Source organism: Emys orbicularis, chromosome 7, assembly GCF_028017835.1.
Source record: "Emys orbicularis isolate rEmyOrb1 chromosome 7, rEmyOrb1.hap1, whole genome shotgun sequence".
Classification (NCBI taxonomy): domain Eukaryota; kingdom Metazoa; phylum Chordata; order Testudines; family Emydidae; genus Emys; species Emys orbicularis.
In genome coordinates this window covers 113,700,861-113,727,046 of record NC_088689.1, presented here as the reverse complement: position 1 = coordinate 113,727,046, position 26,186 = coordinate 113,700,861, and the positions used below count along the sequence as shown (strand labels likewise).

Sequence of the window (26,186 nt, the reverse complement as noted above, 5' to 3'; positions counted from 1 at the left end):
GTGATGGGGGAGCTTGGGGCACACAGGGCTGCTGCGGGGCAAGGCGCCTCTCTCACGGCCCCAGCCCCGGGGCTGCTGCAGCGGGGCGAGGCGCCTCTCCCCCAACCCAGGTGCTGCCGCGGGGAGAGAAAGAAGTGTGAATGCAACAGATATTTTGAGGTGGCATAGAAAAGGAGAAATAAAATATAAATGGAATAGGTAGAGAATATGAGGTAGGAAAGAAAGAGAAAAGGATAAAAGGAGAAGAATGTCACTAGGGACAACACAAATGCACCATAATCTATTATAAAAATAAAGGGGGGAAATGGTGTTAAGTCTGGAAGGAAAAAGATTTTTTGGTTTGGGTTGGGTTTTTTGCAAAACCAAGAGACTACAAGTAAGTTACATTTTTAAATGTATCAAACTGGCTGGCAATATGTTACATTATATCAAAGTAAACAGCATACAACTGTTCCAATCCTTTAAAAATGGAAGGGAACAGAGGTATCAGGTATTTATTTTTATTCTTACTTGAAGTTGCAGGATTAGTATCTTCAAGCGACAGATATAAGCCTATGCGTACTGGCATTCTGCATCAATAACTCAAGAAACAGTCAGGGACCATCTCAAAAACAATGTCATTACACCATTTGTACTAGCGCAGTCTTTTGCTAGAATGTCAGGGTTGGAAGGGACCTCAGGAGGTCATCTAGTCCAACCCCCTGCTCAAAGCAGGGCCAATCCCCAGACAGATTTTTGCCCCAGGTCCCTAAATGGCCCCCTCAAGGACTGAACTCACCACCCTGGGTTTAGCAGGCCAATGCTCAAACCACTGAGCTATCCCTCCCCCCAATGGATTGCTCTGTATTCATCCTCTGCATTACCTGAGGATTTCTCCTCCTTGGTAAAGATGATGACTGTCCACTCAACAGAAAGCTCCCATTAAAGAAAGAACAAGTAACAATGTCCAATTTGAGACATTCTTATACTAGGCCATACTAGTTAGACTATTTTTATTAGTTGTTTAAGGTGCAGCAACTGCACAAGATCCTTTGGTTGGTTGTTTTTTTTAAATCCATACTTCTGCCACCAGGTGAATCTGCAATACTACTAGTCAATGGCTCTTATATTAATTTAAGGACCACATTAATGTAAGGACCACAGTTACCACTCTCACTGAACCTGTTAGCCCATGTACCATTGGTATAATTGCAGTAGCTATTTAAGAGACATACAGAGAACCCAGAGCTCTCATTCTGATTTTCCTGCATTACAAAATTCAACCTTACACTGGCAAATTCACATTTACAATAGTCCCAGGGCACGGTGAACTTCTACAGCACAAACAAGAGAGTCAAGAGCAATTAACTGTGGCAACAACAAATGTTTTGCTGTCTGCTCTCAAACAGATGTGGTCTAAGTTTCTACTGGTGAAAGGATTGTTAGTCCATGACAGACATGCAATAACAGAAAACACTAGCTACTGTTGTCACAGGACTAAATTCAGGAAAAATAAGAACTAGCTGGTTCTGAACATAAAGAGTGAAATTCACCTCGTGCAGAGTGTTTTTATGACTCACTTATGCTCCCTGTTAGAAGCTTACATGGGGGGTTAATTTCATCCTAAAAGATCAGAAAACTATGAGACAGTATATCCATTTAAAGCCTTAGGCATCAACAAAAGAACATTATAATTCATATATGGGAGACTAGGACAAGACAAGTGCAGATCACTGCACAGTAATCTTCAAATTAAGAGTAATATGCTGAAATTTTATAAGATTTGTCATATGGTGGACTGCTACATCCTACATCAAAGATGCAAAGAAATTAGACACCTATTATCCATAAATATTTAGGCACAATTCACTCCATCAGTGTGTCTTGCTAACGGCACAGCTTTCGGGGAGGAGGTGAGCAGAATAGGGGGAAAGAAAAGAAGGTCAGGGCAAGATGTTTTTCTTACTGTCACATAAAATGCATATTTCTTCAAAATCGACCATAAACACGTATTCACAGTCAGCAAACAGTCTTTTCAAATTGTTCTTTTATACAGAAATCGAGCCGGTACCATTCCCTCCACTGCAGCAAACTAAACTATGTGCAGTTCAGATAACATAAAACAGATCAGAAAAGATAATCATTTGGCTTTGTAACACAGATCAGCTCTCTCATGTTATTGCTGATGATAAAAAAACTTCTAATATGTTCTTATTGGTGAAATATCTAAAAGATTACCTAGTGGCCCATAACTCAGTTTTCTTACACGATAGAGCTGAATCTATTTCTCCTATCTTTTCAGCTTATTGTTTCATGTCATAGATGTCACATTCCCTCAACAAAACAATGTGGTTTCCTATTTAAAAAAATAATGGAGACAGAATTATATTTCTTTACAGTTTGGAGAGGTTCCAGCCCATGGTTGACAGATGTCTGAATTAAATTCACTCTTCTGATCAGCTTACCAACTCACCAAACTGAAAGACTGATAAATATTAAGAAAAGAGTAAAATATCTTTCCAGGGAAAGATCAATATACCCTGCCTACAGCTTGTAGTGTCTCATCTTAGTAAGATTATAAACTCTACTGGGAAGGGAACATCTTGTATCTCAGTGTACAGTGGCTAGAACAATAGGTCCACGATCCTACATAAATACAACTAAGAGATATTAATATACAGACAACTATCCTGTATGCAGTTTTTGTTAACTCCAGCTCCTATCCTAAAAATGTGTTCTGGTATAAAGTAGGCATCAATGCAAGGGGCAATGATTGGGGTGAGGGGAAGAACACAAATTGCTTCTAAAAAATAAATACAAAAACCTAGTTTCTCTATCAATAAAATGGGCTAAAATTCTATATTAACTATAAAACCTGTCTAAGAGAACCACATATTTTCTTAAGGAAGACAGAAAAAGAAGCTTGTATAAACTCTTTTCCTCTACTGAAATACTAACACCACTCCACAAATCGTATTGGATAAATAAATAAATAAAATATATATCAAAATTAACTTGCAAGATTCTCACAAAATTACATCAATTACCCAAACTGAACTGTGAACAACAATCAAGTATATTCTCAGAGTTCTCTCTCATGTTGAGTTAGACAATGAAGATTTAAAACAGACTTTTTAAAGACATTGGTAACCAAACTTTGGACTACACACAATAGAAAGAACTTTACACCTTCACAATTCAGACATCCATGCTATGACTACTATATTTTAACTTGTCTACCAAAACACAAATGGATCAGGTCAGTCTACACTTATTTTATGGGAGAATCAAAATACCGCTACTAAATTCCAGAAAGGAGACAAAAGTCACACAATGGGATTTTCTGAGTCGAATGTTTTTTTGACAACATACCACAGCTACATTTAGCTGTGTGGTGACATCTAGTGGCTATATTTTGTGTGTGACGAACCAAACAACATCCCCAACACAATGCCAAAATCTAATGAAAAGTCACTGGTATGTTTGGTTGTAAATACAATATAGCCCCATTTACCTGAACCAACACTACTTGAAGCTTTCTTTATTATTAACTGCCACCACCTTCTCTTCCCGTCTATTGAATCCCAGTTATCCCAACTTCAAATTATCCCTAGTGGTTCTGACAATAGTTGCTCCAAGTGGTTTTGACAACTAGGATTATACTGCAGTTTCATTTGTCCCTCCAAACCAGGGGTGGGCAAACTTTTTGGCCTGAGGGCCACATGTGGGTGGGGAAATTGCAGGCAGGGCCATGAATGTAGGGCTGGGGCAGAGGGTTGGGATGCAGAAGGGAGTGCGGGGTGTGGCAGGGGGTGCAGTATGCAGGAAGGGGTTCAGGGAAAGGGGTTGGGGCAGAGGAGAGCTGCAGGATGTATGAGGGGGCTCAGGGCAGGGGTTGAGGTGCAGGGGGTTGCGGGGTGCAGCAGGGGGTTAGGGTGCAGGAGTTCAGGGTGCGGGCTCCGGCCCAGCGCCGCTTACCTTGAGCGGCTCCGGGGTGGCAGCAGCACACAGCGGGGCTAAGGCAGGCTCCCTGCCTGTCCTGACACCGCGCCACTCCCGGAAGTGGCCAGCACATCTCTGCAGCCCCTGGGGGAGGGGAGGGCAGAGGGCTCCGTGTGCTGCCCTCATCTGTGGGTACCTCCCCCAAAGCTCTCATTGGCCGCGGTTCCCCATTCCTGGCCAATGGGAGCTGCGGTGGGCAGTGCCCGCAGGCAAGGGCAGCACGTGGAGCCCTCTGCCCGCACACACCCGTTCCCCAGGGATGTGATGCTGGCCGCTTCCGAGAGCGGTGCGGGGCCCGCGGCACCACGGGGGTGGCAATCCCGCAGGCCGGATCCAAAGCCCTGATGGGCTGGATCCAGCCTGCAGCCCGTAGTTTGCCCACCCCTGCTCCAAACCCAGAAGGCAGAAAGGCCAGATACAAGGCTACCATATAACTAATGCCAAGTATCAGAGGGGTAGCCATGTTAGTCTGTATCCACAAAAACAACAAGGAGTCCAGTAGCACCTTAAAGACTAACAGATTTATTTGGACATAAGCTTTTGTAGGTAAAAAATCCCACTTCTTCAGATGCAACTGAAGAAAGCTTATGCCCAAATAAATCTGTTAGTCATTAAGGTGCCACCGGACTCCTCGTTGTTTTCATATAACTAATGGTAATGCTCACTTTCTGTCACACCCAGATTTGTAAATTTCACCTAGAAACTGATTCAAGTGGTAAGTACTGGTTTGACGCAGTAAGATTGCATATTTGAAATTGCAAACATATTGCAAAGTGTATATAACTATAAATTAAGAACGACTTTTACCCTCAGCTAAATTATCTATGATGTGTTTTATAATTTTAACACAGCAGCATATTATCCTATCTGAAAGGTTACAGCCTCATAACTGGGAAACCTCAGTTTGAGAATGTGTATGGTCTTTAGTTTTAAAGGTATAAAGAGGAGCCAACAAGATCTGTAAAAAATCAACATCTCACAAACTTTCACTGTTTTAACCCTTACATCTCCATCCCTCCTACTCTTTGTTTATTGTCATCTTCCTGTGTTATGTCTAATGTAGATTATAAATTCTTTAGGGCAGTGAATTTCTCTTTTGTCTGTAAATTGGTGTATATACCTATGGTTCCATGTAAAGAGCTTGCCCTGTCTAGGTGCCCAGTGGCAGTAGGCATAGCTTTAATAATGTCACACAATACCTGGGGAAACTTGTACAGAGCACCCTCTAAGATGCACAATGTAAATAAAAGCAAAACCAAACGAAATCATAAAGCAAAAGTACACCACAAGTTCCTTCTTATATCAGGAGATCCTGGATCCCATTGATCATAAGCACATTTCCCTTGCACAAGTGTTTATGAGTGCGACGGGGTTTACTTGCCCCACACTGGAGCGGAAGGGGTTACGGCAGCACTCTGAGCAGCGGAAGCCATGTCCCCTCGACCCTGCTGGGCATGCTCCAACTGCTGCTACAGTATAAAAGGGAACAGCCTAGCTCAGTCTGAGCTGACTGCTGAGGAGGAAGGATGCACCTTGCTGTCTCCAGCCAAGGAGCAGACAGCATCCCGGACCGTGGGAGCAGGAGATTCTGAGACCCAGGCAGGTGCCCAGGTACCTGCAGACGCCCCAGGGAGATTGCAGTCACCACCCAAGGAGACTCCAAAGACACCCCGACTTCAACTACAGGAGTCACGGTAGGAGGTCGCCCAGGGAGGAACTAGCCAGTGTCCCTGCAGCAGTTGGCGTGTTGTGGGCAGAATCCGTGCTGATTTAGAGGTGAAACCATTCGCCACTACCAGGGACCTGGGCTGGGACCCAGTGAAGCAGGGAGGGTCTGGGTCCCCCTACCCCAGCCACCCACTTTGGGGGGCAGCCCAGCAAACCCCCTCCTACTGACTCTGCCCCTTGGGCCGCACTTCCCCGCAGCCCAGGGGAGTCCTACTGACACTGGCCATTGAACCACACAGCCCTGAGGCTGAAGGCAGCCATACTGACTTAACCACTGCGCTACCATGCCTTTGCCCCACCCCTAGGGTGATGGTGCGTACTTGCCCCGCAACAATGAGATAGCAAATAAAGAGAAGTGGGTGAAAACTCACTGCTTCCAAATAGGTTTCAAATAAGAATTCAGGAGAGGAAAATGGGTTAAGCCTCCTAGAGAACAATTACATGGGACCGATATAAATGTATGGCATGGTAGTTATAACCCACACATACAAATTCTCCTGAAAGTGTACATCTATATAAAAAATTACAGCGCTTTCAAATGGCAATTATCTATGTGGGGAAGATGGGGGGGGGGGGGAGGGGAGAGGAGGTTTTATTTCCTCTCCTGAATAACAAGTATTCTTGACTAGAAAACACGGCCATCACCATTGGGGTGGGGGAGGGAGTTCTCTCTTTACCACATACATAAAGAACAATGATCATTTTCAGTTCAGACCAAATAAATTTTCTGTTTCTGTGATACACAAATTGACTGACCACCTTCACCCAAATGACTGCTATTATAGAATAAGGGCTTGTCTTCACTGCCTTCCTAGCTCAACGTATAACTCAAGGTTTGCCCCAACCCAATTCCTGTCCACACACAAAAATCTATCGCTCAAGTTAAGTGGTACCTGAAGTTCAAGCTAACTGGCCTATCAGGAGGCATGGGCTGAAGCTCCAGAGCAGCTTATGCTCTCACTAATAATGGACTAGGGATGCAGCAGGTTGAATTATAACAACCCACCAACTGCTTATCGAATCACTCTGTGTCACTTGAGTGTTGTTTCTCAGTTGGCTGCTCTCTCTTGAGCTAGAAGAGCTCAAGTGAAGTAACTTTACAGTATTAACTTCAGCTAATTGTTGTAGTAAAGACAAGCTTTAAGGCAGATGAGCTTTTTTTAACCACATCACCCCAAGTTTTTATTTCTGATTAGTTTGGAAACCACTGTTCCTACTGCCAATGATGCAGCTCAGCACTGTTAACACATAAGGGCAGCAGCAACAGCAGTCCATTTTACCCTCCAAGATCCACAATTCGTTTTCATGCCTCATTCGAAGAGTGGTAAATTTTGTCCCTAGAGCATGGTCCAAATAACCAGGCTGTGAGCTGGTGAAATCCAAGAAGGCTGGGGAAAGGCTGTTCTTCAGCCACAAAAGTAGCCTCAGGGCTGCAACTGCCCCCAAAGGGGGGCACTCCCTTGCCCCCCAAAAGTCCAGTGAATTGGCATGTAGCCTGCCCCTCCCCCCAAAACTCCCTCTCCTCCAGTCAGTTGCAGGGAGATCATGTGGAACACAGTTCTATGGGATGCAGTCCCCAAAAAGACTCCCCACCCAAAGCAGCTTCTTATGGCTTATCTACGCTACTGCTTAAGTCAATGTAACTTACGCCTCGCAGGGGTGTGAAAAACCACCCCCCTGTGCGACATAAGTTACATCAACTTAAAGTGTCCTCCGGAGACACTCTCCTGACAACATAGCTTCCGCCTATCGTCGAGATGGAGTAATTATGTTGACAGGCGAGCACTCTCCCATCGATGTAGCGTGTCTTCACCAGATGCGCTGCAGCAGCACTGATGTAGTGTGGTAATGAAGACAAGCCCTCAGAATCCTTCTCATACACCTGTGCTGTGGAACTATACCAATTCAGAGCCCTCTATATCCACCTAGCGGGGCAGGAGTCACTGCACACAGTGGGCAGTTCGCAAACATTCAGAGGCCCACATCATCCTTATTAGGTCCCCCATCCTGCAAACACACATGGGCTTGAAGTTAAGCACAAACAGAAGAATTTGCAGGATCAGGGCCTAAGACTTTTTAGAATTATTATGGTTATTCCTTTCCATGCCCATGCACACACTGACCTTGGAGCATAAGCTTTTATTCAGCATTTTCCAAAATGTGCTTGCAACATTAGCATTTTCCTTTCCTAAAGGCCTGTTTAAGAGAAATATTTGAATTTTGTGGCACACACAATATTTATTTATTTAAGGCCTAAAAATGCTGAGCACCTGGGCTCAAACTGAAATCAATATAAGCTGCAGGTGCTTGGCACATTTGAAAGTCAGGCACTTGAGAGAGGTTCTCTTTTGGGGGGGGGGGGGGGGGAGGGAGGAATAGGAAAGAGTGTCTTGCACAAACCACTGCAGGACAGAAACCGGCCCTGTGTATTATAAAATGGGGGCGTAAGAGCTGGATGAGCACAGTCCACATGCAGCAATATTCCCTCTGGAATCACCTTTGCCTGCAGAGGAACTGCCATGTCAGGCAATAAACGAATGACTACTGCAGATATTTTCATTTTTACAACTGCAGTCACCTCACAAGCAGTCTCCTAGCTCCTGCATGTGATTTCAAGATCACTTACAACTGATTAAGAGATTACTTACAGAACTGTAAGCCCAGTCTCAAAAATATGTAAATGTAAACTGTGTATCCCAGTGATGCATTCATTCTCTTGCATGCCTGAGAGTAACATACAGGAGAGACTGGTAGTCTTGAAGCAAACAAGGTGGTTTCTGTTCTTGCACGCATCAGCTGAGAGAGCTTTTTTTGGCAAGTATCATACACAACACCACCACATTAAAATTAAGCAAGACTCCCCACTAACAGAACAGATTTCTGGCTTAAGAACGCCACTGCCTTGAGGAACCACAATTGCTTTGCCATATGCTTCTCATACTTTATTCAGAAGGCCTCCAAGGCACCCATTTTGTTTCCTCTCTGATGCACTGCCCTGTCCACAGCTAGCACTAAACGTGCACAGCTTAATGACACTGCTCTTTATACATCAGGACAGAGCCAATCAGTCCCCATCCCCTTAAAGCTATAGGCACATCCCTTTCCACACATCAAGGATGAATAACCATCCTTTCCACACACTAAACCACATGGGGGCGAGAGAAACAATCACATTTCTACACAGTAAGAACACTGCGTCTTTCACCAAGCCATTACAGCCCATCATCATCATTTCACACAAAGCTCTCTCCAACTAGGCTTTTCTATGGCCTGATCATAGCACTTAGGCTCCTTCAGCAATCTACCCACACATGGAGGTGACTGGGGAACCACCCTCATCCTTTGTTTCCCTATTGCCTTCCAAACTCTCATTGGGTGTCCAAAAATCAACTACCAGTAGTTATTGCAGTGTATCTGAGACCAATTGTTCCTGTGCTTTCTAGCCATTGTATTTCCATGAAGGGAGGCTACTCTCCTTTTAGCCACTGTCTATCCTAAGCACGGCAATGAAGATGAGCCCTTACTAAGTTAACTTGAGTTATAAGTCCAGTGTTACCCTTAATTCAGTCCCATCCACACACAAAACCCCTTAACTCAGGACTGTGGTGCTTTTTGTTTGAATTGGCTGGCCCACACAGGGGCATAGCCTAGCACAACTTGTCAGCTGCTAATATGGCCACTCTGTAGTATAAACGCAACCAATTCAGTGCTGCTAGTCCTCCAATACCTTTCCACAATACCCCCTTCTACTCTGTGTGCCCAGAAAAGACAGACAAGTTCTCCCATAATTCACTAGGAAGAGTTCATAGAGCAGTTCAGCTTCCTGAGGCGCTACGAATCATGGGATATATCCCAGGAAGTCTTAGCACCACACGAGTGAGTACAAAATGGGCCTGGCATATTTCCCCACCCTCACCCTTCTTGTCCTCAGTAAACAGCTGAATACTTCTGCACATACTTTCAAAAAAAATATAAGGCTGAAAAACTTCAGCTTAAAAAGGTGAATTGGAAAATTATAAGAGTCTCAAAAGACATCTCAGAAAAGAGCTTAGGAATAGTAAACTATAGCTGTCCTTCTGTGCACACACAATAGAAAGAAGATAGAGCACCAATTATTCATTAAAATTGGAAAAATGGAAAACAAATAAACTTATCCCTTTAATGAATCTGATGCAATTCTACTGCAGAGACTTGCAAACGAAGGTATTACTGAGGGCTTGTCTACACAGTGCATTAATCTGCACTGGAGGGGTGTAAATTCTAGTGTGCACTAGCATGACACTAATTGGCCCATGTAGACCCTGCTGGCACACATTAAAAGTTCTCTAGTGCACACGGATATAGTCCTATTTCACACTAGAATCTCTCTGGCGTGGACTAATACACCATGTAGACAAGCCCTTACATAATCTTCCAAATATAACTTTGGCTCAAAATTCAGTACTTCCACTAATTTAATGCATTTGAGGTCATCTTTCCAATTAAAATATTTTATGATGCATATTCCTATTCTATGCCTCAAGACACTTCCTGCAACCTGACAGTCATCAAAGAAAAATATTCAAAATCACTTTCTAATATGGGAATTCACAGTAACCACAAAGGTCAGTAAGGAACAGTATTCAGTATTGATGCACTACAAGTACACCTTTCCCCTCTGCGAAATGTTTTTTTCAAGGCTGTTTTACATGCTTCCCAGGTTAGTAGAGGACACTACTGTTTTAGGTCTACTGATCCAGCTCTATGTTGAGAAATTTCAAGTCACAAGGGGGAAGACTATTAAACCACTGTGAACTATAAGATTTATATTGATTCATCAAAGCAGTCAAAATAAATTAAGGTTTAAGATTCAATATCATAATGGATCCAAGTCAGCACTGCTTGTTCCCTGAAAAATTAAATCCTAATAAAAAAAAAAATCCATTTGTCACTAGAGAGAAAGTGCAAGCTCAAATATTGGAATTGTGCAATTTAAAATCTTTTTTTTAAAATTCAATTAAATCTAATTGCATCCCTGGACCTTTCTCAGGAGACAGACACACAAAATGAACACTATATCCTGTCATCATTTATGAAGCCAAACTCCTCATTGACTTTCAAGCAGGGGTCAGCTTTAAAAAAAAAAAAAAGGCAAAAAAAACAATGGCCCATAGCCACATTTGCTTCCCATAACGAAGCACAATTAAAAAAAGGAGCAAAGAACAAAAACAATCACTTGCTATCTTACTCCTTTTATCAGTCTCTCCATTACCCTTTTGTTAGGGCAAGAAATCTCACAGAGACAAATGCATCGACTCTGTGGTAAATTCTACACCAACTTGTGCTGCTTTTGCTGTTCCCACTATTCAGGGCTACAAAATAAATCCCTAAGGCGAACCAAGAGCAAAGCAGGAAATAAGGAAGATAACATCCAAGTGAAGGCATAATATTCCTGCAAATCTATTAACTAACTAGAAAAATTCAGATTTTAGGCTCCTTGGACAACTTTACATTTATTCTGCCCCTTAAGTTCATGTGAGAATTATCTTCTGAGTGAATAATCCTTGGACCTGGTTGAAATATTTTTATCAAAACATTTTTTCAACCAAAAAGATGATTTTGCTGAAAATGTTCATTATTGTTGAAATTTTCTATTTTGTTTCCCATGAAAACCTTGAAACCAAAAATAAGTTATGATTTCGGTGAAAATTTTTGTTTTTCAGTGTGTCATAAAAGAGAGAAATTTTCATGGGAAATTTGGGGAATTTTTTTTTTTTTTTTTTTTTTAATTTCTCACACAAAACTAGTACTTTTCTACGAGCCTTTTTAAATCAAAAATCTGCAGCCGGATTGAAATTAACTCCCTTTTTCTGTTTTAAAAAAAATAAAAAAAATTCACCCAGACAAGTTATAAAAGTAGTGTTGTTTTTTTAATCCATGGCTAAAAAGTACTGTTCAAATACTTTTCTTTAAATTATGGGTATTTGTAATACAATACTGTCGCAAAAGTATTTTCTCTTTTCCCACCCTCACCGTGTCAGAATAAACTCTAGGAGTAGACTTTCCAATTCGTCTCTGGATCACAAATTCTCCAACAAGAATGAGTGAAAGAAATAAAATTTAAATTCAGTAAGGTTTTTATGTGCCCTTCAGAGGCATCCCTAATGCAAGCTGGAACTTCATTAAGCCCCGTAAGTATGTAAAGCAGCTGCTGCCATAGGATGTGGCAATGTAGGTCTTCCCAGTCCATCTCCTTCTTCTCTTGGCATGGTAGACCTTTCTTTCCTCCCATTATTGTCTCAGGCATCTAACAAATAGCTCTCTCATGGTTTCCATTATATCATCTCTGCTTCAGAAGGCCTCTGTTTCTGTTCAAAAACATCTGCTTCCACAGAATATCCGCAACATCACTCAAGTCTTCTTCAGAATAATTTTTTTACAGTTGCCTTTCACCTATGAAAGGGACTTTTCTAAGCTGGTTCCAGGTTTTAGGATTTTCTAGACTGAAATACAAGCCCTTTTGAATGAGTATCACTGCAACCTTTTCTCCATTCTGTGGTTCACCTGTGTTTCCTCATTTCTTTAAGAAACACAGCAATGATGTAAGTCTCCATGTCCAAAATTAACTCCTTACATTTAAGAAAAGCATTACTATTACAGAGAAAACCCATCAGAGTACTGCCCTGTACTAATCTCAGTATTCAATCCCTTTCCCCAGTGCAATTGCCCTTATCTTAAAAGGAAATGGGTATATGTATATTAGCCTATTAATAAAGTTAACCTGTTTTGTTGAGGTTAAAAAAAGTAACCAGAGGCTTAAGGCCTCATATATATATATGAGTTAGTAATGTATTTAAAAGAACAGTTTACACTGTACAGGGAGGTCAGAAGTTCAGTGGAACCATTCAGGCAAATGAGCATGAATCACCCACTAAAGAAATTACATTTAGGAACTGGAAGACAAGCAGATCAATGCTAACACAGTTCATTCTCACAACTGGCAAAGAAGTTGTCCAACTTTCATCCGCACCTTTTAATAAAACAGTCACTATAATCCTAAAATGGATTTGGCAACATCTCTTTCACAGAGGAAGTACCTTGTGCACTCTGACACTGCTTTTCACCTTGTCCCTGTACACTGGCTCCTAACATGAATCTATGACTCTGAAGGGTCTTATGGGAAATCAGTAGCAATATGAGCTTAAAGGCCTTCCAAGGTGGCAGAGTACCTTGGCTGGCAACAGCAGCAGGACTAGTGAGTTACAGGAAATTTTCCAGAACCTGCTCTGCCTCACTGCCAGGTTCTCTATTACATTTTCTTTGTTAATGGCTGGTTGTGAGGAATCTCAGTGTTGCATGGTTATTTATGGCTTTGGCTTTCTCCTCTTTCATTTAGCAAATCACTAGCTGTTAGGAAAAGTCTAAGGTTCAATTGCATTATAAATCTCATTTATTAAAGGTTCCAAAAGAGTCTGAAATAGTATTCTGTTTATTCCACTGAACTTACCTTAGTAGTTAAAGACTAGTACAGCATCCCATAGAAAAATGGACTTCACTCTCAGCTTTTCATAGGCTTGTCATGTTTACAATTTTATAGTTAATTATCATTTTAGAATCACAGTAACAAACTTTATACTGTAACACTAGCACACAACATATCTATTTTAGCATTTCTACTGCAGTTATGACTTTCTTACAATCATTTTCAGCTAAAGACCATTCATTTACATAAACAGAGGAGCTTTTCTAGTATAGTATATGCTACAGAGTATGTCTGTTTGCAGATCTTACTATTTAACTGAAATTCCAGGCATACCCAACACTCAATTTGTTACTGTCCAATGCAATATGTGGCAGATACAATTATCAGTTTTGACTTCCAGTAATTACAGTACTGCTATGGGCTTCAAGCAAACCTGACTAGGATGGAGGTCACAGGTCAGAGTAGGGTGACCAGATGTCCCGTTTTCAAAGGGACAGTCCTGTTTTTGGGGACTTTTTCTTATATAGGCGCCTATTACCCCCCCCCCCCCCCATCCCCGTTCTGTTTTTTCACAGTTGCTATCTGGTAACCGTAGGTCAGAGTAAACTTGAGTATAAAATTAATTAATTGAAGCACCACAAAGCAGCTGTAATACTGCTACCAACTATCTTACATACTTGTATAGAGGGCACCATTACAAAATATGAAGGGCCAGGTCCAAAGTCTACTGAAATCCATGCAAAGGCTCTCATAGACTTCAGTAGATATTGGATCAGGCAAGTGCAAAGAATCCAAGTACGAAAAAGTAGAAGTAAATGTATCTTTATTTGTATTTGTGTTGGTGCACACAATGTAAACTGGAACACATTCCAGCACCTAGTATCTTTCACAAAGATTATTACACAGCCCAGGAGTATTTTTTCGTAAACTGTGAACAAGTTCTCAAAATGGTCATCTGCCTCAAATCAGAATGGTGGTCTATTTGGTTGAACAGAATGAAACTACGTAATTTGTAAAAATGGAAGAGCTAAACACCCCATCTCCCCCACCGCCCCCCTTTTTTTTTTTTTTAAACCAGATTATGTGCACAGCTATCACAATGATGGGTTCCTTATAAAAACCTGTAATAATAAACAATTAGAGACATCTTCTGCCTATACAAGATTCCATTTACTTCATCTATAACTAAAAGTATGCAAAATGCACCTTACAATCAGGCCCTTTTTTCCGAAAATTTGTCAATCCTTGTGGCATTTAGATTACAAATTAAACGTTAATCTCCCCACATACACCCATTAATCGATTCATCTACTATATGAGATACGGATGTGAAAATTTTCAATAGTTTATTCTCTTTGGTTGCATTATGACACATGGGCCTGGGTTTCTAACTCAAAACACACACACACACACACACACTATGGCATGCAGGCTTAGCGAAAGGAGTCAAGTGATGTCTATATTTCTAACCATGGAAGCATATGTAATATTTGAAAAATTCTGTTGTACCTTGCAGAATTAAAGTTTTTTACCAGCTCATCTAATATCCGGTTATTTTTCAGGTCGGGTTCCGTGACTGCCTACAAAAGAACAGAAGTAAACAGACAGTGTTCAAGCAAACATAATTTACTTCTCAGATGTGTGTTTCGGACACCACCCCTCAAAATTGTTAAGTCAAAAAAGTTGCATAAAAATGAAGTACAAATATCTTCTACTGAAACCCATCTAAGACCCTGAAATAAGTGAGTCTCGAAAATGTTAGGTAATACCCAGAAGTATGGATAAAAAACAATACTTTGTTCTAAGACCAACCCCATTAACACTAGTCTCCAACAATGCTTTATTGTACCCAAGCTCCAATCATTTTGGAAGACAAAAGTAGGCTCCTAAGGATGAGATGCGAACATTAAGCAAGAAGGAGTAAACAAAGGAAAATGTCAGTCTGAATAATGATGGAATAAAAGATACAGATTATGGGGTAGTCTTCTGCATACATATCATTCTTTTAAAAGAACCTTCCTCTCTATTTTAATTTTTCTCCTGTGTTACCATTCCAGAGCTTCCTTTTCCCTTACTCATATCAATCAATGGGATTTTTAAGACGGTAGAAGGATGGATATAAAATGTGCAGTTCAGAAATATATACTGAAGAGTCTGCACTTTTTTAAAACGTCAAAAAACTGACAATATATTACAACTAGACCTTTCTGAATTCTTGCCTTGAACGGACTCATGCTTTAGGAATATGTAATGAAAATTACCTCTATTTTGCCAGTACTTTTGAAACATTGTTTGTTGTGTTTAAGTAGGCTATCATTTAAAAACATCCAGTAAAACCCAACTGGCTTAAAGGCAAATCCTATCTTAAAGTCTAAAACAAATGGTCTTCCATGCACTTTATTAAGTGAAAGTATTTCAGATAAGATCTTAATAAGAAAGTCCTGCCTGTGCTGCACGGGTATTGCTGGTCCTCAGTGTTTTTCAGAAGAGAAGGGATTTACCCCAGTATCCATGGCAAACATCTACCATGCCTCTGCTCTATAGTATACTGCCATCCTCCACCCCAGAAGTGGCTGCACTACACATCTGATGAGTTGTATGGAACTCATTTTACAATATGAGTAGCAAATATATTAAACTACTTATTCTACACAATAGACACATAGGAATACACTTAATCTCCACTATGCAAAGTGTCCCAGCAGCATCGACAAGATTTAATTAATTAGAACTAGAATGTTAGAAAATGCTCTCATGGGGGGGAGGGGAAATCACAAAAATCACTTCTGAGTATACTCAATCTAAACATTCCATCACCAGCCACCTCAAAATAACATGTACTCCTCAATTTAAAAAATGCGGTGGGGGGGGGGGGGAGGGGGAGAATCAATCAAAAGCCATTTCTATTGGCTATAGGTTCTGTAAAAGTTTATTTTTACTAATCCTAAATTCTGGATCAAATTCAACCTGACAGTGTCTCTTTAAAAGACCGGTAATGTGAACCATGGAATGGTCAAAGCTTGATGAAAATTCATTGTCCCTTTGGGGAATAAATGCAACATTTTCAAACTCAGGTGCCTACAAGTAAGTGCCTAAATCTGTATTAGACCACTTATTTAGGTGCCAAAGATTGCAATGACTTCAATGAATATTCAGGACCTCTGAAAAAAATCATGACTTAGCTGCCTAGATATGGATTTTAGGTGCTCAACTTGAGGCTCTCTCATTTGAAAATACCAGCAGAGGTGAACAATATAAGAAGCAGTTCTATATATCATACAATGACATATCTGATTAGACCCAAAGAGGAAAAAAAGTCTTAATACTAAAGATTTGCCCAAAACAATATATAAGAAAAACAAAACAAAAACACTTACCACACAACATGTTGGACATTGAGTTTTGTAAGACAGAAATTTGCGTATACAAAGGGAACAATCTGAAAAAAACAAATTACATACCATATAATCAGAGTGTACTAAGCTAAGATGAACACACATTGTTGACAGGTTTCAGAGTGGTAGCCGTGTTAGTCTGTATCAGCAAAAAAAAAACAAGGAGTCCTTGTGGCACCTTAGAGGCTAACAAATTTATTTGGGCATAAGCTTTTGTGGGCTAGAACCCACTTCATCAGATGCATGCAGTGAAAAATACAGGAGCAGGCATAAATACCCCTCTGCCATGAACATTGGCCAAACCCGGACAGTCTCTATGCAAAAGCATAAATGGACACCAATCTGACATCAGGAATCATAACATTCAAAAACTAACACTTCAGTCTCTCTGGTCACTCAATAACAGACCTAAAAGTGGCAATTCTTCAACAAAAAAAACCCTTCAAAAACAGACTCCAATGTGAAGCTGCAGAACTAGAATTAATTTGCAAACTGGATACCATCAGATTAGGCCTGAATAAAGACTGGGAGTGGTTGGGTCATTACAAAACCTAAACCTAATTTCCCCAATACTAATTTCTCCCTACTGTTACTCACACCTTCTTGTCAACTGTCTGTAATGGGCCACTCTCTTACCACTTCAAAAGTTACCCTTGGTATCCTGGTGTTAATTGATTTATCTTGTTAGACTGACCTCACACTTGGTAAAGCAACCCCCATCCTTTCATGTATTTATTCCGACTCCTGTATTTTTCACTTCATGCATCTGATGAAGTGGGTTCTAGCCCACGAAAGCTTATGCCCAAAAAAATGTGTTAGTCTCTAAGGTGCCACAAGGACTCCTTATTTTGTTTTGGTTTTTTTTTTAAACACATTGCTGAGTAACTATATATATAAATATATATATATATTAAATCTAGCAAAATGTGAACTAAAGTAATTATAGTCATACGTAAAAACAGAAACATTCAATAAAGAATACTATTCTATTTTAATGGAACCTTTACCAGCATATTTCAGCATTTGATCTCAGTCTGTGTCCATTTAAAAAAAAATATATTTAGCCAATATATCCCAAAGCAACATCAACTACTATTGTTAAAATATCATAGTTTACTGAGCTAACCTTCAAGTTTGAAATAACTACGCTTCCTAGAACCACAAAATTCAAATCCCATCCAGTATATGGAGTAAAATCATGGGGAAGATTTAACACAGGTTGCATGCTCCTGTCTTTCAGGGCCTTGTCCAAAGCTCACTGAAGTCAATTCACTAACTCCCATTAACTTCAGAGAACCTTCAATTAGCCATTATTTTTATCTTCCTGCTAAGAAATGATTAAAGGGGTAAGGGCTTGATCCTGCAATGTGCTGAGCACCCTCAACCAAAGTTGAAAGTTTACCTCAGTGGGAGTTGAGGATGCTTAGCATCTTGCAGAATTGAGCCTTCCAGAAGGGCTTCTTTGGATTAAAGGAGTAAGAAGGGCCTAGGAATTCCTGAGTTCCAATCCCAGCTCTGACAATGACTCAGTGCGTGGATATGGGCATGGCACTTCGCTTCTCTGCCTCAATTTCTCCATTCAGTAAAATGGAGATAAAAACACTCCTGTGAGGAAGGTCTTAAGTGCTTTGAGAATGTAAAGCTCCATAAGCATATGAGTGCTCTGTGTTACTGTTATGTAAATTAATAGATCTGATTAAGTTCTCTGCTGATAGGTTTTTATTCCCTACTAGTCTACTGTCAAGTAAATGTTCGCAGCAGTGCCAATTTAGTCATAAGTATAGAGAAGCCCTAACACAATGTGAAAAGAACATTAGGGTTACAAAACCAAGCACTCAAAAGTTGGGAAATGCCAGAATTAAGGATGCCTGCACAAACTTAACTCAGCCCCATTGTACATATGCCAGCACAGGGATCGGCAACCTTTGGCACGCGGCCCGTCAAGGAAATCCGCTAGGGGGCCAGGACAGTTTGTTTACCTGCAGCGTCCGCATATTCGGCCGATCCAGGGCTGCGGGAAGCGACGTGGGACAAGGGATGTGCTGGCCGCCACTTCCCGCAGCCCCATTGGCATGGAACGGCAAACCATGGCCAGTGGGAGCTGTGATCAGCCGAACCTGCAGACGCTGCAGGTAAACAAACCGTCCCGGCCCACCAGCGGATTTCCCTGTTGGGCCACGTGCCAAAGGTTGCCGATCCCCGTGCTAGCATATCAATACCAGCAGCATTGACACCACTGAAGAGTCTCCCTGGTGCCCGGTGCCAGAGCAACCCATAGCACCCAGGAACAGCAATTGCACGGAAAGTCCTGCTTGGCCCCTGCAACCCTAGGGTAGAGCACACTCAGTAGAGATGTAATCTTCCAAGAATTTAGCTACCAAACTCCACCAAGGCTCTACAGACTAGGTGCAAACAGATTTTCAGAGGTATCTGAATTGGCCCAACATGTACATTTTTTGGCACAACCAGCAAAAGGCACCACCAGGGCAACACCCTTGTCAAATTTCAAGCCCTTGAGCCAAAGCATTTAAGCTACATAGCTTCTCAACAAACCAACTGTAATTTTTTTTTAAACATGTATTTTTTCCTAATCTCATTCTTAGAAATAGCTAAAGCACTTTTTTGCTGAAACTTGCCAGCAAATTCAGCCTGAGGCAGACACCCAGCATGGAAAATTTCAACCAAGACAGTTAATATTTGGCAAAATCATAATCAACTGAAAACAGGATCTTATAATGGGAGATGACAGGTAATCTTAACTAAAGGCAGCACTACCAGCTCCACCTATAATCCCATCTACAAGACAACTTTGAGCCCTGTTCCTGACTCTAGGTTTTGCTAATGTATTATTCTGAAAGACACTTCAGCAGTGAGTTGATAGAAATACACTCTTTGTAATAAAAACAATGGCATTTAAATCCACTAGTCCCCACAACAGACATCTGCATTCTCAAAAAAACAGTGGTTGTTTCCCAACAAACCTCTCAGAAAAATGACTGCCCAATTTACAACCTGCATTTGTGAAAGTGTCGGCTAGGATGTATAGATGAAAGATGGTGGTCTTTGCTCACTAAAGACAATGGTTACCACTGAACCATCTAGTACGAGGCACCATCTGTGAGTTCTGATTTAGAAGCAAGGACACAACTAGAATTTTGCTGGGAGGGGGGGTAAGTTGCCTGCCGAACTGCCCCAAATTTGAATGGCATTGCAACCTGGCACACGGAGTCACAACATCACTCAAATTTGACCTTGCCTCCCCTCTGCTATGCCAGCAGAGTAGGGACTCCGCTGTTACACCACCCAGCTGTGGTCGAAGGCTGGGGGAGGGAACCTGGGCCACCCCCTCCTTGCACCCGTTTAAAAGGGCTATACATTTTTTTTTTAAATTCCCATCAAGAACCTATAAGCTCTGCACTGCACTCCAGTAAATAATAAATGACCAGATCATAACTTTCCATGTGAACCACCACCAGAGAGGAATTTTTATGAGGAAACCTCTGCACCAACTCTCTACAGCATGCCATGAGAACAGGGTGCAGGAAGGGGCTAGCTCCCTGCGGTAAAAACCACAGGAACATCCCCCAACCCTGATAGATCCTGGAGGAAATCACAAAAGGCCAGGATCATGCACACTAAGGCTATGTCTACACTACCGCGGTAAGTCGACCTATGCTATGCAACTCCAGCTACGTGAATAACGTAGCTGGAGTCGACACACCTTAGGTCGAGTTACCGTGGGGTCTACACCGTGGGGGGTCGACAGGAGAAAATCTCCTGTCGATTTACCTTACTCTTCTCGTCGGGGGTAGAATACACGGGTCGACTGGAGAGCGATCTGCAGTCGATTTGGTGAGTCTTTACTAGACCCGCTAAATCGACCGCCGGTGGATCCATCTCAGAGCGTCGATCCCTGCCGTAGTGTAGACCTGCCCTAAGCTTCTATACCTCAGCTTTAGCTCTGGCCTTGATTTGCACCCCCTTGGGCTCAATGCCAGTGAGGCTTCGTTGGAGTCAGGGTTTCGGGTCCCATTTAACACAGTTGTCCCTGTATGCCCTGGGACAGAGTGGAGAGATGCATGGAAAATTTAATACAGCTCTAGGCAATAAGTTTTATAAGGCCAAAGGGGGGTGGGCAGGAAAGGATTCTGCATAACTTTAGCCTCCATCTGTTGATGTACCACACAAGGGGTCCACTCACATAGGGCCCGATTCTGCAGTCACTCCACATGTAGAACTCCTGTTAATTCAAGTGAATAGAACTCCTGTTCAGAGCATGGCTATAGAATCAAGTTCTGCAACTGCTCATTGTAACCGCTGAGTACAAGTGGCAGGTCTTTTATATGACCTTTACTAACCTAGAATGTTAGTCACAGGACAGTATGCATGAGCTTGTAGTAAAAAGCAAAGGAAGTAAAAAGGCTCACCTATCTGCACACAAACACTAAGGGCATGACTAGCCAGCAATGTAAACCCAGGGTTAGTGGGACTTGAGTCAGCTGAGCTGTGTCAGAGAACACTGGGCTTGCACGTCTATACTGTATTTTAACCCTAGGTTAAGGATTTTCTGACCCGAGCTCGAACCTAGAACTCTGGCGTCCACACTGCAGTGCACAGACCCGAGTCAAAGTAACCCTATTCCAAAGTGCCTAGCGCCTTCTCCTCCCCACCAAACCAGCATTGACGCGCTAGCCCTCCGAATGTGTTGCAAAATGAGAAAGCTCTACTGCCCACCCTGTTTCCTAACTCTGATGGTGTTACTGATGGGACTCAGGTGCCCATAAGGAGCACATAAGCACATAAACTGCACAATGAGCTCCTTTGGTAGGCAGTTTGAAAAGGCTTTATACTGAACTACCATCTAGTTTGAGAATGGGGCTCTCCACCTCTAGGCTGAGTCACACTGGCAGGAAAATGCCCATGGGCACCTGTTCTGAGGATAATTAGGACATCCGTGTCCAGGGCTGACAAACTATTAAAATGAAACTTTGCGATTCTTAATTTTTAAAATGGGATGTTCAATGAAGGTGTTTTTGTTTGGCTGGTTATTTATTTATTTTTGTCTGTTTGTTTTGAAGGTTGACATAGAGTGTAGGTTTCAGAAGAAAAATCCCCCCCCCCCCCCCACACACACACACACACTCCAGCTGGCTACTGCCAGCTGTGGAGCAATGAAGTGCATCCCCTGGCCTTGGGTGCAGCGTGCTCCAGCACCCCTCCCCTCCCCCCGGAATCCCTTATCCCAGCCTCTGCCACACTGCTGCAGGCAGGGATAAGGGATCCCCAGGAGACTGTGGTGAAGTTTTGGGACTGGCTCCCATTCACCGCCCTCAGCGCATGCTGCCCAGGCATCTCTGCACACGCAGCCCCAGGAAGGGCAGGGGAGCCCCAGAAGCAAGGGACAGAGGGCGGAGTGGGACCAAGAGGCTGCCCTGTAGGGAGGCGGAGTGGCAGAGCTCCTGGATCAGCACAACCAGGGGAGAGATAACTCCCAACATCCTGGCCAAGCTGATTCTACTCCATAGGCAATTTATTCCAGTGCTTAACCAACCTGACAGTTAGGAAGTTTTTCCTAATGTCCAACTAAACTGCCCTTGCTGCAATTTAAGATCATTGCTTCTTGTCCTATCCTCAAAGATTAAAGACAACAATTTACCTCCCTCCTCCTTGTAACAACCTCTTATGTACTTGAAAACTGTTATCATATCACCCCTCAGTTTCTCTTCTCCAAACTAAACTAACTTAATATTTTTTTTCCAATCTTCCCCCATAGGTCATTTTTCTAGACCATTATCATTTTTTTGTTCATGTCTGGACTTTCTCCAATTTGTCCACATCTTTCCTGAAACGTGGTGCCCAGAACTGGACACAATACATCAGTTGAGGCCTAATCAGCGCGGAGTAGAGCGGAAGAATTACTTCGTGTGTCTTGCTTACAACACTCCTGCTAATACATCCCATAACGATATTTGCTTTTTTTGCAACAGTATTACGCTGTTGACTCATATTTAGCTTGCGATCCACTATGACCCCTAGATCCCTTTCCACAGTACTCCTTCCTAGGCAGTCATTTCCCATTTTGTATGTGTCCAATTGATGGTTCCTTCCTAAGTGGAGTACTTTGCATTTGTCCTTATTGAATTTCATCCTATTTTCTTCAGGCCATTTCTCCGGCTTGTCCAGATCATTTTGAATTTTAATCCTATCCTCCAGAGCACTTGCAACCCCTCCCAAGCTTGCCATCAGCCGCAAACTTTATAAGTGTACTCTCTATGCCACTATCTAGGTGTCAGCTTAACAAGGGCCTTGACCCTCCAGCCTGCAGGGTCCTGAGACCATAGGTTCAAGCCCTAGGTTAACATAATTGGTGTGTGGACGCCAGGGGGATAAGGCTTGAGCGTGGGCTTACACTGCTGTGTAGGCGTACCCCAACATCTAACAGAAGAGATGGCAGGATGGAATGAGAGTCAGGCACTAGTAAGGGATACATACACACACACCCATAAAAATACTCCTGTACTTACAGTTATGTGAACACTGTGGTATGATCATTGCAATATCAAAGTAATCAAAGCATATCCCACAACGCAACAAATCATCCACTGCCTGAAATGGGAAAAATAAAGTTAAGGTCATTCAAAGGCACCCTTCAAGAGCTCTTCATCTGACTATACGTCTGATATAAGAAATATCTACATGCTTTCACTCTCAGAAATTCTTGTCCACCAGTTTCCTAAACCCCATAGATGAAAAACAACAATCTCTCACATCTCTTGGGGATGAGTTTAACAGTTGCTTTACATCAAAAGCTGTTACACTAAATGCCAACACAAATGCAAATTGTCACATAGCTATTCGGTAGCAGCTTGCTGAACACAAATTCAATAAACAAACTGAACTGAGAACAGCTTCCAAAATCAGTTCCAATGTGTATATTTAATCTTTGGCACCTCTGCTAGAGCTCAAGGGTGAAAAGGGGGAAGGGAAAGGCAGTTCTTGCAGAAGACCCTTCCCAAATGGAAGCTCTGCTAGCAATTCAATATTATCTGACATTCCTCCTGACAAACTCTCCTCATCCAGCTTCCTCCCTAGCAAAAATGGGGGCCTGGGTCTTGTCAAAAGCAAAGGGCCTGCTCTGCTACCTAAAAGTTTTAGGAGGGGTGGGGAAGGTAAATTCCACTCTAAGGCCAGCTGCAATCCTCTGATACTTCAGGTATCCCCATGGTCACTCTTCGGAGCCCCCATGAATCAAAATGCCAGCCCTGACACTTGGCCAGCTCTAGAGAACCACTCTCTTGATTAAGCATTTTATGGACCCCACTCTTACTTATAAGGATCTTTGGACCATAAGTCTATTACCATCCTCCATAAGCACCAATGGACGCCCCCCCTCCATCCCTTCCCCCCCCGGTCCTGCCCCCCGCAGTTCTCAGTGGGCAGGCCCCAGGCCTCCCCCCGCTGGTAACCCCCCTTGTCATGGGGGGGGGCTCAGTACACGCCCATACAGCTGGGATCGGCGGCTCCGGTGAGCTACCCCCAGCGCAGCGCCCGGACTGAAGCCCCGAGGAGCCTGCCTCCCTCCCACTTACTTACTTTCAGCAGGGAGAGGTTCTGCGGCCAGCGCGGCTCGGCCAGCGCCATGGTACCCGCCACAGGCAGGGCCAGCTCCCAACCCGCACGCAGCCGGCCCCAAATCACCCGCGCTCAGCAACCGGCGCGCGCATACTTCCGGCCCCGCCCCGGAGGTTGCTGGGAGATGTAGTTTGTGTGGCGGCTGCGCTCTGCTCCCCTGGCAGAGCTGTGGCTGGGCCGGCCAGGGTGGGAGCGGGGCCAGTCATGGGGGGGGGGGAGAAGGCTTGTCCCTCTAGGGGAAGATATACCTATCTCCTAGAACTGGAAGGGACCCTGAAAGGTCATCGATTCCAGCCCCCTGCCTTCACGAGCAGGACCAAGTACTGATTTTGCCCCAGATCCCTAAGCGGCCCCCTCAAGGATTGAACTCACAACCTTGGGTTTAGCAGGCCAATGCTCAAACCACTGAGGGATTCCTTCTTTGCTGCAGTATCAGCCTCCCTCTCCCAGAGACACTGCCAGGGCTGTTTAAAATACAGGGGCCAGCAGGTGCAATGGGACCCTCCCCTCAGGGATTTCCCTACCCCCCCCCCCTGAATTTCACCAACACCCCCCCCCCAGTTTTGTGAACTAGTTACATGCAGCGTTGCCAATTTAGTGATTGTTTGGAAATTTGAATTGAAATGGAAACATTAATACAAACGTTAAAAGCATATAAAGTGTATGATAAAATATGTGCATCTGAAAAAGTATAATAGATTTGAAAACAATGAACATAGACTAGTTTCCTTATACAGCTGTTGTTTTTTATGACAATGTCAGTGCATTCATTTCGGTGATGTTGGCCAACCTAATAATTTCAAATTATGATTTGTAAGCAAAGTCTAAATGAGCTCTCCCTGACAGCTACTGATGAGCTGGGGGGAAAGGTTTCAGGACCAGAGTGTATTTACATTCACACCTAATCTACATAGGTATCCAGCAAACAGAGCTGTATTGCCCAAGTAATAGATTTTGGCTGGGGTTGGGTTACAAATCCCATGAATGAGGGGGGTAATGTATTCTTATTGTATGAATAAAGGGCAGTAGAACTGTACTTAGCCTGTGCTGATTGAGGGCATCAAGAGAGGATGGGGACAGGTGTTTTGCTTGATGGTCTGCCTGAGTCACAAGTACTAGTGACATCATTCTCCCACTACGAGAAAGGGACCAAGTGACCTTCTCCGTTGGATCATATGAACTGGAACCATAAACTCCCTAAACATTAAATCTCACCAAATGAGGGTCAATCCATCCTCATCATCATATCCACTCATTATACTCCACAACCGAACACAACCACTCTATGAACTTCATACCCTCATATCTCAATGTCTGTACTTTAACCCATCAACCTTTTACCCCCAATCGGGGATATTGCAGACTATGTATTCCTCATGCCACCTGATCTTAAACCAAACTTTGCACCCTCGATAATCTGTATGTTATTCCCTGATAACCAGAAACTTCTATGCTCAAATTCTGTTTACTATTTTTTTAACATCATCTTAATAAAATTTTTAAATTTGACCTGCCCCTCGCCACAGTTTAAAGAAAGAGCTGATTAGGCTCCATAGATAGTCTTTTGTTTTGTTAAGTGACCACTACAGCTGAAATCACTGAAAATCAGGTCTAAGCACTTAGACCTGCTGTGGGACAGTGTTTCTGTGGAAGAGATGACCCAGTCTGCACTAGCAGTGAGGTTCCCGCACTGAGAGCTCAGTGAAATCACAGAGAGCTGGGTAGAACCTCAAGAGACCAACTCGCAGAGGTCACAGTGGCAGGTGGCAGCAGAAGGTGATGGTGCAGGGCCATTGGCAACAGAGCAATGGAGTGAACGGTAGCACAATGAACAACAGTGGCCAGAGCGAACAGTGAGCAGCTGGAGGAACAAGCAAGGTGCCTTCTTGCCCCCCACCTGGGAGGTGAACTCATGTGAAAGCACCTCTGAACTCTGAGTCTCCACTGACCAAGGACAACACCGGTGAGTGTTAATGAGGCTGTTAAGA

General features: G+C 42.8%; 1 protein-coding gene across 1 annotated transcript in view; it reads right to left on the bottom strand.

The window, feature by feature from the left end:
• The window catches only part of RAD18 (RAD18 E3 ubiquitin protein ligase), an 83,775-nt gene extending 59,524 nt beyond the window's left edge, over nucleotides 1–24,251 (bottom strand). The window contains exons 1-4 of the mRNA XM_065407787.1: nucleotides 24,160–24,251; nucleotides 23,091–23,172; nucleotides 16,549–16,610; nucleotides 14,681–14,751 (exon numbers count right to left, since the gene is read on the bottom strand). Coding sequence (XP_065263859.1) covers nucleotides 14,681–14,751; nucleotides 16,549–16,610; nucleotides 23,091–23,172; nucleotides 24,160–24,207 — 263 coding nt within the window. The 5' untranslated portion in view covers nucleotides 24,208–24,251. The remainder of the gene's footprint in view (nucleotides 1–14,680; nucleotides 14,752–16,548; nucleotides 16,611–23,090; nucleotides 23,173–24,159) is intronic.
• Nucleotides 24,252–26,186: the final 1,935 nt, after the last annotated feature.